The 12606-nt window shown below is 39.6% G+C and overlaps 1 protein-coding gene across 9 annotated transcripts in view; it reads right to left on the bottom strand.

Moving 5' to 3' along the window:
• Positions 1 to 12606, bottom strand: part of CCDC171 (coiled-coil domain containing 171) — a 159703-nt gene that overhangs the window by 38208 nt on the left and 108889 nt on the right. For all 9 annotated transcript variants that reach the window (XM_063179591.1, XM_063179595.1, XM_063179594.1 and 6 more), the window contains one exon: positions 10505 to 10636. In XM_063179591.1, coding sequence (XP_063035661.1) covers positions 10505 to 10636 — 132 coding nt within the window. The remainder of the gene's footprint in view (positions 1 to 10504; positions 10637 to 12606) is intronic.

The raw sequence follows: 12606 nt of genomic DNA, 5'->3' as shown, positions 1-12606 counted from the left end.
TTTTCAGAACATCTGTCAATTACAATGATGAAGCCTGGGAAAACTTCTGGAGACATTTTAGCACTGCTTCTTATACTCTTATTTTTTTTTTGTCCTTTTCCCTGCCAAATCTAAGCAGGGACAACCAGCTTACTGCTATTCTATGTGCCCTCTAGGCATAAAAGATTTATTCAATCCCACAGTTTTTTTTTACAGGAGTAAAATTTGTGGCAAGTCTCATGTGGAATAAGACAGAAAAAATTGAGCATCTAGGACAGTGACCTTTTCCAAGGTCCAGTCAAACATCACATTTTGTCATGTAGGGGAATCTCTGCTCAAAACCCAGTCCTGTGGTCTTTGGAAGCATGTGTAAAAACTTGAGAATATAAACTTCAACTTGTAACTTTTTGCTTGCACACTATTAACCAAAAAACAAAAATATCTGAGATTGGAAAACTGGATGGAGGGAAAGTCTAGCACTATACACTGTGTCAATGGCAGGTCTCTCCCTTTAGTATTTTTCAATTAAGATGAAGAGAAAGAGGGGGATCCACCAATGGGTGCTGGTAGTGGAAAAGAACAAACAATCTGCCACTTAACAGAGAGAAATTAGAACTAAAATAGTCCTCAGGCATTAAATGTACATCATAAATTTGTCCACACAGGTGGTAGGGATTATTCTTCTCTCCCAATCTTTAGTTTAGAACTGCTCTTTTACCAAAAAAATCCTGATGTTGAAGCAATCCAGAGGAATCTCAAGTTCTATCAAAGTTCCAGGAGGATAAACAAAATTTTGTCATTCCATGGATATTATCTTATTAAAAGACATAGAAGATCCAATCCTTTACATATAAACTTGCCAACATGCAGTCTGTGTATCCTTATTATTCAGATTTACACAACAGTTACACATTCAGCTTATTTCCATTAATTAGAGCACTGTCCAGCTGTCTCCATTCCCTCCTCACCCACTAATTTCTTACCACCTTTTGCATTTAACAGGGAGAGTTCAAAGATGAGAGACAAGACCGTAATGAAGGGAGAGTTCTATAATCATATAATGAAATTGGGTACTGCAATGGACAAGTACTAGGTGCCCTATTTAAAACACATTAGTCCTGGCCACCTATAGCACAGATGTTACGAATCCAAGAATTTGTGTTTTTCGCAGTCCAATACAATGTTGGAGTTTGTGATCCTAGGATACTACCAACACATGTCACTAGACAAGCAATCAATTCAGTAAATGAAAAATCAAGACAGCAGCTTCAAAATAACTCGTTATGATTACTGCAAAATAATAATGTAAAAAATAAAATTTGCAGGTAATAACATATGTGGATATATAAGCCAAAATTTATACAACCCTTTCTACCAAAAAAAACCCCAAAAAACTACTAACAACAAAACACCACCAAAATTCTCAACAAAACCCCCCACCAAAATTAATTCGTGACCAATTGTTAGGATCTGGTAAAACAAAACAGTTTAACTTTCAATCCTTTCAAAACTTACTGTCTTCAAATTTTACCTCAGTTGTATTGCTACCCCAGTCTACTTCTCCAATACATGATAAATGTGGTAATAAGAGAACAGCCTGTTTTTTATGCCAAGTTTTATATTCTGAAAGATTTACTGTATAATCCTTAAGTTGCATATTCACTACTATATTTTTGTCTAACTGCTGTCACTTATATTGTCATGCAGAAGGGCAAATCAGGGTCAGTTTATATAAGCAGCATCAATCTGAAAAATCTTCATCAGTCTTTATTTCAAGGCATTATGCAAAGAAAGCTTGACATTAAGAGAGCCTTAACTGACAGCAAATGAAATCAATCAGCAAATCACTAAGCCATAATAAACTCACTCAAGTTGTGGATAACCCTTCCTCTCCCAGGTCTTTAACTACAAGGTCCACCAAAATACAGTATCTGGGCAGCAATGTCTCCTGTGATTCCATTACAAAATTCTTGTACTAATATAGTGTAATATTTAATAATTTCTTCTTCCTCTGTAAACAATTGATAAGAATAACAAGAAGACATGTTTTATAATAATGGACTACTAAGCAGTTAAGCAAAAAAAAAAGACTAAACAAGTCTCAGCATTTCAGCAAGAAGGTTTTTTTTAATGTAAGAATAGAAAATGGTCTGATTCTGTTTCTGTTACTTAAACATTTGTGTAATATAGTCTATTGTCTTATTAAGTTGTTTAGGCTCACGTGCTCAGCATTTTTTTAGTTTTTGAAATTAAAAGACCCAGTACAAAAAATGTAAGACTCCAGACAATTCCAATCATTCGTGGTCTTCACTTCATGAATTTAATTTGTAACCCACATGATTACCAACAATTAAATACCTATGCTTCTTAATGGACTTGTCTGCATCGCAATAGTACACAGTACACACTCTCTAAAAATGAGTCAAATTTACACTGTTGCTATCTGTGAAAACTACTCCTTTTCTGAAGATGCTGTGCACAGACAAACACATGCAGTTCTGAAAGACGGGATTTCTGAAGTAAAAATATCTGCCTAACAAGGTGTTATGAGAACTATATTTGATATCATCTGTGATAAAATGATGCTTTATTTTTCAATTACAGCTATTAGGAGTCTGCTCTTATTGACTGAGGCAGCTTTGGATACATATTGGGATCACCATGACTCTAGAGTAATTTTTCTCATGAAAGGACATTGACTAGTAAACAGGAAAGATGCCTCCTGCTAAAACATGCAGCAACCTGGTAGCCAGGTGAAAAACAAAATTCAGGATTACAAGCAGAAGCAAAACTAAATAAATAAACTTAGTTAATTAAGATTGTATTTTACACAGTTCTTAAAGAGCTTTTTTGCATATTAGCACAGGTAATTCCTAAGACATCACCCACATGCAACAGATATAAATATATGAAAGAGTCTAAGTTGACAAAGACAGATAGTGACATGATTGCTTGATAAGGCCAAAAAAGTAAAACTTCCATTGAGAAAGGTTACTGAAAGGCTAAATGATTATATACTAACTTTGGCATTCAAGATAATAATGAAAATCATCATCTTAGCTGCAGTTTTTACAAAACTGATAGTGCTTACAAAAGGGGCTGGACAAGAGTTAGTACTGTCACAGGCACAAAGAGAGTTTTCAGTAATTGATTAATTGGTGATTACAGACACTGACTTTGATATTTATGGTCCCTAAGGCCAAGACTTAGCAGGGCTGGAGTGCAAGAGTGTTCCAGCTAACTACAACACCCTCTGAGACGGTTCTTCATATAATCAGTCCTAATTTAGTAGGATGAAGAAAGGCAACTGAAGAAATAAAGAAGTGCTAGGGTGACTGAAAAAGTGAGGGAAAGAGGCTAATGGTAAGGAGCAGAGAAAAAAGGGAAGGAGAGAGGGCCTGTATGGGAGAGGAAAAAAAGACTGTTAACAGAAATGCTGTGAAGAGGAAAGGAAGCTGAGCAGTTAAGTGGTGGAATGGAGAAACAGTGTGAAATTCAAATTATAGAAGGAAAATTTCCAACATCACTGGCAGTTAGAAGAGATCTCATTTTTTAGCATATTAAACAATATTTTCCTAATATACATTATTCTTATGTTTTAAACTAATTATACAGAATAATGGTAAAATGGCTTCCAAATATTTAGCAGCATGATACAACATATCTGGAGACATGACCCCAAATACCAGCTGAACTCTTTCATGAAGATTAAATTAGAGTTCTCCACTTTACATCTCTTCAGCCTGGTTATTCAGACTTTACTTGGATGTCAATCATTGCTAAAGTCCTACACCAACTTTATTTTCCTAGATTGATGATGGCAATAGGCTAGGTTTGCAAGAAGCGTTGCCCCACTCTAATGCTTTTGAATCATTTACTTATTTATGAGTACTTCAACTCAAAATGAAAGTGTAAAGTAGCGTAATAAAGAATCACTTTTCTCTTTAAACAGTGTATTTTAGACAGCCTTGTGGTCAGTCCAGAAGCACCACATTTTGACAATAGGTTTGAGAGTAGTCCTTTTGGCAAGCAAAAGAAAAAATTAGTCCTTTTGGAGATGGGAGGGCAGCCCAGCTGATAGCAGCTGCTAAACTCCTGGACAATGAAGACCCAGTTTTACTTGACAAGAAACAGCAATGTGATACTAGAGGAGGCAGCATTCTGGCCTCTATAATTCAATTGATAGTTCCTTCTCTGGTGAAACAGTGTAAAATTAAAAGTAATAAATGTAAGTAAAAATAAAACACTACAAGAGTGTGCATGATGCCTCTTTAAGACTCTAGAAACCATTTCTTCTTTCTGAAGTATTAAGATAACTTTCTTTTTAACAGCCATGTTAATAAAAGAAAAAAAATTTAAAACAAAAGTACAAGATTTAAAATACTAGTAATATTGTTTTGAAGCAGCTGCTCTACGATTAATTCAGCTCATTAAATCCTCTTACCAGAATTGATTTATGTTTGAAAGACAAGCCCTATACACAGGATAAGATCTGATGACAGAATTATAATGTTACCTTTGAAATCACTTGCTTCCTCAATTTGGTAAGAACTTTTTTATTGACAAGTGAACACACAAATGAGAAAGTGTTTATTATTTGGAGGAAAATTATCAGCAGAATTATGCATATCTTTCACCATCTAATCTATCAAGCATAAATCTAAAATTAATAAACAAGTGAAAATAAATACAAATTAGGAAGCTCCTAAAACTACATTTATGTTTGTCCAATTAATTAGAAAAAGTGGACCTACAGCACAATTATATAATGCATGACTAAATCATGCATGAATGCATAAATGGAAAAAACCTACTTCTTCGTAAATTTATAGTGATTAATGCTAACACTGAATACACGTCAGTACTTGACTGTATTACTTCTAAAACTATAAGCCTTCATTTTATTACTGCACTTTTTATTTTAAATGACCTCAAAACACCTAAGAATGGCAAAGAAGTACATATAAATCCCATGTTGACTTCCTAAACCTGCACGAACGGATGGATACATGCTGAAAATAGAGGGAGCAAGACAGGGCAGGTGGAAGGGAGAGGCAGATGGACAGGAGGGACAGAAAGACTGATTCAGAGCAAGGAAGACAGAGTGGGAAAGAGGCACAGGAAGCAGAAGAGAGAGAGAGGCCCAGGCAGTGTAGGACATAGAGACTGACTGAAGGAAAGCTCCAGAATCCGCAGAGAGAGCAGGCATGCAGGGAGAGGGAAAGCAAGAGTGGGTGCATGTGGTCAGTGTGCACACAGCAGCAAGTGCATAGCCAGGTGCACATGTGTGCAGTGGGGAGCATGCAGAGAGGACACACAGACAGGCAGCAGAGAGCGCGTGGCAGAGACAGACAAAAACAGAGGCAAGACAAAGTGAAAACTTAACCATCTCAAACCCAACTGGAGAAGAGAATCACAGAATTGGTATTGCTGGTATTGCTCCAAGATCATCAACCCTTGACTGAACACCCCACACCAACAAACCATAGCACCAAGACCCACATCCAGCTGTTCCTTGAACGCCTCCAAAGATGGTGATTCTACCATATTCCTGGTAAGTCCATTCCAATGCCTTACCACCTTTCTGTTGTCCAACATGAAACTCCACAGGCACAGTTGGAGCCTATATCCTCTTGTCCTGTTGCTATTGCCTGGGAGAAGAGACTGACTACAACCTGACTATAACTTCCTTTCAGGTAGCTGTGGAGAGCAATGAGTTGCTGGAGGTTAGGACTTTTTGGTTTTTTTTATTTCTCTCATGAAATTGTCTCCCATTTGTTGCCTATGAGATGTTAATGAGAATAGTTAAGAGACAAAGGATGTGGCTGGGAGGAAGAGGAGAGGGAAGGGTGCAGTTTGCTGCTGTCTCTTGGCTGAGGGGGTCTCTCTTGGGAAGTGCAGAGAGACCACGAGATTTTGGCTGCGGGTGAGGGGCTGGGCCCCTGCCTTGCTCCCACTCTCTCCCTCCCGAGCGTACAATTTCTGTGACGGGCTGTTAGGCCACAGGATTCGCTGCCTCTGCAGACCTTTTGTCTTTCACTACATCTCCTTTTCATGGGTGAGGGTCCACTTACAAGAGCAACTGTTGAACTGGGAGCTTTCTAACATCCGACCTCACTGGGAAGGGGACCCAATCATTTCCTGGAGGGAGACTTTCCTGGAGGCTTGTAGCAGCTGCCTGCAGCAACCTGCCTGCCCTTCCCCAGCCCTGCTGTTTTCTGATGCTGCCCAGCTCTGCTGTTTTCTGCCACTGCTTTGGGTTTTTTGCTGCACCTTAACCTGACACTCCATGTTCGCCAGGGCTTCTGCAGCTCCTGCCAAGGCTCTGGAGTCTTTGTTTTGGAGTCTTTGGTGGCCACCCTAGGTGTGGCCACTGGCTGCCTCTGCTGTTCCAGCTGGCTGCTCTGAGGGTCTGCTGCAGTTCATTTTGCCATCCAGAGGGGCACTGGGCTCGGCTGCCACTGGGGTTTCTAAAGGAAGCCCCGTTCCGCCGGCCTGTCCGCCATTGCCCACATGAGGGGAGCGGCCGGGCTCGCGCACAGCGCCCCCTGCAGCCGCGGGCAGTCCCCGCACCCGCCCTGCCCGCCGGGAGCCAGCAGCGCCCCTGCTGGCTGCGAGCGGAACTGCGCCGGCGGGGAAGGCGCCTGCGGCCCAGGGAGGGCCGGGAGCGGCTCTGGGCTCTGCTGCTGTCAGCGCCGAGCTGCTGCTGCTGTTTGTCTTGTTATACACACACACATACCGTAATAAAGAACTGCTATTCCTTTTCCTATATCTTCGCCTGAAAGCCCCGTAATTTCAAAGTTGTAATAATTTGGAGGGAACGGGTTAGATTTTCCATTCAAAGGGAGTTTCCCACCTTCCTTGACAGACACCTGTCCTTTAAATCAGGACAGGAATCCTCTGAGCCTCCTTTTTCCCAAGCTACATAACACCAGCTCCTTCAGCTACTCCTCATAGGAGTTGTGCTCCAGACCCTTCTCCAGCTCTGTTGCCCTTCTCTGGACATACTCCAGCCTCTCAATGTCTGTCCGGTAGTGAGTGAGGGAGGGGCCCAGAACTGGACATAGCAGTTGAGATGTGGCCTCCACCAGTGCTGAGTACAGGGGGACAATCCCTGCCCTGCTCCTGCTGGCCACACTGTTGCTGATCCAGGCCAGGATGCCATTGGCCTTCTTGGCCACCTGGGCACTGCTAGCTTGTATGAAGCCACTGTCAACCAGCACTCCCAGATCCTTTTCCCAGTTCTTTTCTGTGTTCAACTAGTATCTGAAGTCATGTCTTCAGATAGGTTGGATCATGCTGATAAATATTTAGAAGTCATTTTAGCAGAAATCAACTATAATTCCTTTAAAATGCAACATTAACATATGTGTCTGAAGTACCTAAATTTGCTTCGAGAAGTTTCTTTCGTACCAGTTTCTACCCTTGTGTGTCTACCTCTCCAAAAAGAAGAAACCTAAACTTAATTACTTATACATAGACATTTAAATCCCATTGGATTTATGAATTGTCTTTAGGTAATAATGCTTGGAATTAGTATCAATTACATTTTCGATGTAAAAGTAGTTGAGACAATTCAGAATTATTTTTCTGAATGCCCACTTCTTCTGTGAGCCAAAAAAGAAGAGAGTTAAGATTATTAATTAACTTTATTCCCATTTTAAAGATGTAACCCAATTGAATTGTGTATTTCCTAAAGAGCTGATAACCTGTACTGGTTAATTTAAATAGTCATCTGCCAAGCATGACTACCAGAATTAGCAATACCATTTTAGTTGCCTGCTGAACCCTATATCCTGTATTCATAGGAGGCGTCACATATGGCTCCAATTTTTCTCTCCAGTAGGAATATCAGGGCATGGGCAGAACAGCACACTTTAAATGCTACATTCACTGTGTTACAGGTGCTTGAAAACAATAGATAATTTTCGACTTTCAAACTTAAAAACAAAATAGCACAATTTTGTGACATAAATTTCTTCCCAGCAATTAAATATCAGGTGAGACTTTTTCAAAGGTATAGCAATCATATTTTAATCTTAGAGATATTACACCTTTTTCATTTTTTATCCAACTGAAGTGACATTTTCAAACTACTATAGTAATTCTTCTGCAGTCCTCAAGAATTTAACAAATGCCTACAAATTAAGTCATACTTTCACTACTTGCATGGGGCTTTAGAAGATGCTTAGTGCAAGGATATGCGTGTTGAATAACTTAACATTTCAACCTACTACATAACTTTGCAATTTAAGAGCCATTCCATGAAGTGCAGGCTTTGGAGAAGATATACAGAATGGTGTCTCCAAATATTTTATTTCATTACCTTAAGGCTGAAAGTAGAGGGTACAATTTTTTAAAAGATACATGCCACTTCCATACAATGAAGAAGCGATACATTCAGACCAATGGATATATAATTAATTATTGATCTCAGTCACCTACTACAAACTGGATGCACGAATAATAAAAATAGGACAATGTCACGTTCTGTCAGTACGCAACAGTTCCAATAGCCAGTGCTTCACTCCCATCACACTGTCAAATTTAAGATCTTGATTTTTCATGCAATTAAAAAAATATACTATCAAATACCAATAAACTTAAACTTGGGAAAAAACTCCTGATGTCTAACACTTGTAGATAATAAGGCCTTTAACTGAGTCCTACTTACCACAGACTAACTATGGCAGTTCTAGAGAACATGCAGGCAAACAATTCCACTGGTTCTAAAGAGAAGTGTCCATAAAGTAATGTCTCACAGTTTACTTCATTCAAAATTACAGGATTGCTCTTAATGTAGTTTTGCATGGAATTAACATCAATTAGCCAACGCCCAGCTACAAAAGGAAAATTTCATAAGAAAATCTTTACAGTGTGCTTAGAAAGTTATCAAAAAGGCACTATGTAACTAGAGATAGGGAGAGAAGAGGAAGAGAAGCAAAAGGGAAAAGGAGAAAGGGAAGGACGAAAGGAACCTCACAGTAATACAAACTGAACAATTGGAGCCGTTTGTGTATGCACAAAGTAACCAAGTGTAACTGAAGCTGTCAGGTAAACAAAAAGTAGGTTTACATCACTGCACTACTCGTGCAGCACATGCATTACTATGGGTTAGCTATAGCACAAGTACTCTGTTCAAATGAGAAATGCAGTTTTTATACTTCTGTCTTTATTCTTAGAAATAATGACAGAATTGACTATCTTGGAAATGCTTCTGCAATCACTGGAAGGTCAAAAAAGTATGGAAGTTGGGATGAGACAAAAAAAAAAAAGAAGCAGGTATCACCAAACAGACACCTAGATTAGAAGAGTAGTATTTAAAAGCTGGTGATTTCTGTGACAGCTTCTTAAAGATGCACCTGTGGAGCTTTTTGTGCAGCTTTAAAAGTGATCATCACTGTATGGGGAAGCATTTGCAACCTACCCTCCGCCAGAGATGTACAGCTATGCTTCCTAAGGTGCACAGGAATCTCATGCAGTTGCATATTATTACTTTATTATGGAAACATGATAATACACACATAACTTAAATATTTTTCGTATTGAAAGAAATGCATGCAAAAAGGCAACAGTGAAAAATTTCCAGATTAGCCCTTCTTGAATGTTTGGTTTTGTGATGTTGTTCCTTAAATTATATCCTGCATCTAGAACTGAAAATCTACAAAAAATTTAAAAAGGTTACTGCAGAAAAGTATACACATTGTGCAACATTTTCATTTCCTAATATCTATGCACTTTACTTGACTACCTTTACTCTCTCTGATTTAGATAGAAGAACACAACAAAAGAAATATGTACTCACTCTGCCTTTTGTTCTCTCACTGGGAAAACGAAATATTCTGCTTTTAACAATAACGTATTCTGCACAGCTATAAAGACTAAGGCATAGTTTGTAGAGAAGACATAACAAACTTAGAAACAATAAGGAGGCATTGCCCAGAATCCATTTTTACATCTGAACATGTGTACATTTTTAGTTAAATTTCTCTTCTTTTCCCCAGTTTCCTCCTAATAAAATTAGTATTTTGAAACACATAAATATTTAAACCTACATAAACAAAACATCTCCTGTACTAAAGTATTCCAAATAGAAGTTTCTTCTAAATGATGAGTGCTAAAGATCACTGTTAATTCTAACATTGAAATATGAAAAAATCTGATAATGACCAAGTAGCAGCATAAAACCTTGCCTCCCCTCCCTGGTTTTTAATTTCTACTTGTCTTGCTTAATTTAAGCAGAGAAAGGGGGGTGTGATAGAGTGATATTAATTTTCAAATACAGAATTTGTGGTTTTCCATGGTCATATCCCTGTCAGTTATTTAACATTATATCAGCCAAATAAAAAGTTCACATCATCTCTGAAATACCATATCCAACAGTATATATGAAAATTACTTCTCTTTCAACTGTTGACTACATTAGTTTTGAAGCATTTTCGTCTCCACACATTCAGAGCAGTCTAGCTTCTTGTTCTCAGTTGCAAAAATGAAAACAAGAAACAGGATTATTTTAGACTCTAACCTGAAATGCTGCAGCCTCTGGCCTGCCCTTCAGCCCTTCCTCTGAAAAGGTCTCCAGGTGCAGTTTGGGTAGCTCCAGGGTGAAGTCATTCGTGGCTGCTGCAGTACACAGCAGCAAGGCCTGATCTCTGACCTAAAGGGAAAAAAACAGCATCAATGGTAATTCCCCTTCAGACACATTAACTGGGATGAACTGGGTCCCCTTGAGCCCACTGAGTGGACTTGCATTGATCGCTGGACCTGAAATCCATGAATAAATTTAGGACTAATTGATTTTTCGTTGCAAATAAATCTCTAATTCAGAGTGCTGGGAGAGAATGTTAAGAAGAAAAAGCATCTTCCCCTGGTCTGAAATGAGAAGAAAAGACACCAAGGGCTCTGTTGCCCAGCTGGCGTATATATTTCACAGATCTGTCGCCTGCAAAAACCTCGTAAGAAAAGAAACAGTAATTGTACTGGTGTACTGTAATTGTACTTCTAACTTAAGCAAATATGAGCTGTGAAATTAAAAAGTTCATGTGATCACATCAATGAGAAGCTGGCATGTGAGTTCTGTCTACTCTGGTATCAATCCTCCAGAATAAGGTTCATTTGGAAACAACTCAGTCAAAAGTCAAAATTAAATGAATAATCCACAAATAAAGCAAAACGAACTAACCTGCAGCTTTCCAATTAATAAGGGGGGCAGGGGGTGGGGAGCGGGAGGAAGAAGGAGCCGCTGCTTTTTGCGGGCCGGGTGCGGGAGGCACTCGGGCCCCGCGCGGGCTCCATGCCTTTGGCGCGGTTCCCCGGCTCGGCACAAAGCGCAGGCCGCCCCTGGCCGCGCGCGCCGTTGGTGTCGCAGTGCCACCTGCCGGCCGCGCGCGGCAGCGCCGCCCGCGCTTTTGTCCTCGGGCCCGGCGCGGCGGGAACGCCGGAGCGCTCCGGGCAGGGAGCGCCGCGCGGCCCGGCCCATCGCGACATGTCCGTGCGTCCGTCTGCCAGCGCCGACCCGCCGCCGCGCGCATTGAACGCGCGCCTTCCGCAGCCACACCACTTATGCTCACACGCCATATGACGCCACACACCCAATTTTCATTCTATTTAGTACAAAATTTACAATGTCCGCCTCCTGGAGATCCCAGCAGTCAGATTATAGTCTAATACAGACGGATAGGCACACATACAAATATATGTTAGTACAAACGAATAGATTAAATCCATTCATTTGGCATACACTGCATCTGTTGAGCAGCAATAGTGAGTACTGCAAAAAAAAATTTACTGTTCTAATGACCTGATACACAGTCTATACAGTAAATATATTCTAAAACATATACTGGATATATTCTAAATACATATAAATCAACAGATATACCATTTACTAAGTACTATTTTAATAAATGTCAGGGTTTTTTAGAGGCTGCCTTGCCCACAAGAATGCACTGAACATGAATTAAAACATAAATCTATTCATTTAAATCCCAGATTACTTTTCTGTAACCACTTACAAAATTAGATTCTTGTAAAATCTTGATTATGAGTGAACAGATTTCAAATAATAGCAGAGCCTTTGAAATCTGCTCTGATTGAAAGAAGCATGTGCAAATCTACTGATACAAAGAAGAAGAGATTTTATTTTATTCGTTCCTCTGTTCTGTGGGAATAGGGAGCCCTACATTTCCCAAGTTGACCTAAAGAATTCCTGTCAATACCTGTGGCTGCCAAACATATGCACTATGATGCAATTTTTATAACAGGAAAGGTCCTCTACACATTTTTTGCACACATAGTGCACTAGGTTCAGGATACACAGTCCTGTGGAACAAACACACTCTCTAGAGTGTTCTGTCAGCATGTGTAATTCTGGTCAGATGTTAACCTTGCTGAAGATAACAAAATACATTGCTTTAAATACACACACATGCACACACACACACACCACACACACACCTGATTTACATTTTTATAGCTTATATACACAGCAACTTTTCAGTGTCTTTGCTGCCAGTATGCACACAGATAAAAGAAAACATTAATGTGGATTAAGGTACTAAGAATTTATCAACATCAAACCACCAGTGTTTTGCCTTCTACCCTTCTGAACCGTAGTCAATAGATCTA

The sequence above is a fragment of the Melospiza melodia genome, chromosome Z (genome assembly GCF_035770615.1).
Source record: "Melospiza melodia melodia isolate bMelMel2 chromosome Z, bMelMel2.pri, whole genome shotgun sequence".
Lineage (NCBI taxonomy): Eukaryota > Metazoa > Chordata > Aves > Passeriformes > Passerellidae > Melospiza > Melospiza melodia.
This window is presented reverse-complemented; position numbering and strand designations above follow the sequence as displayed.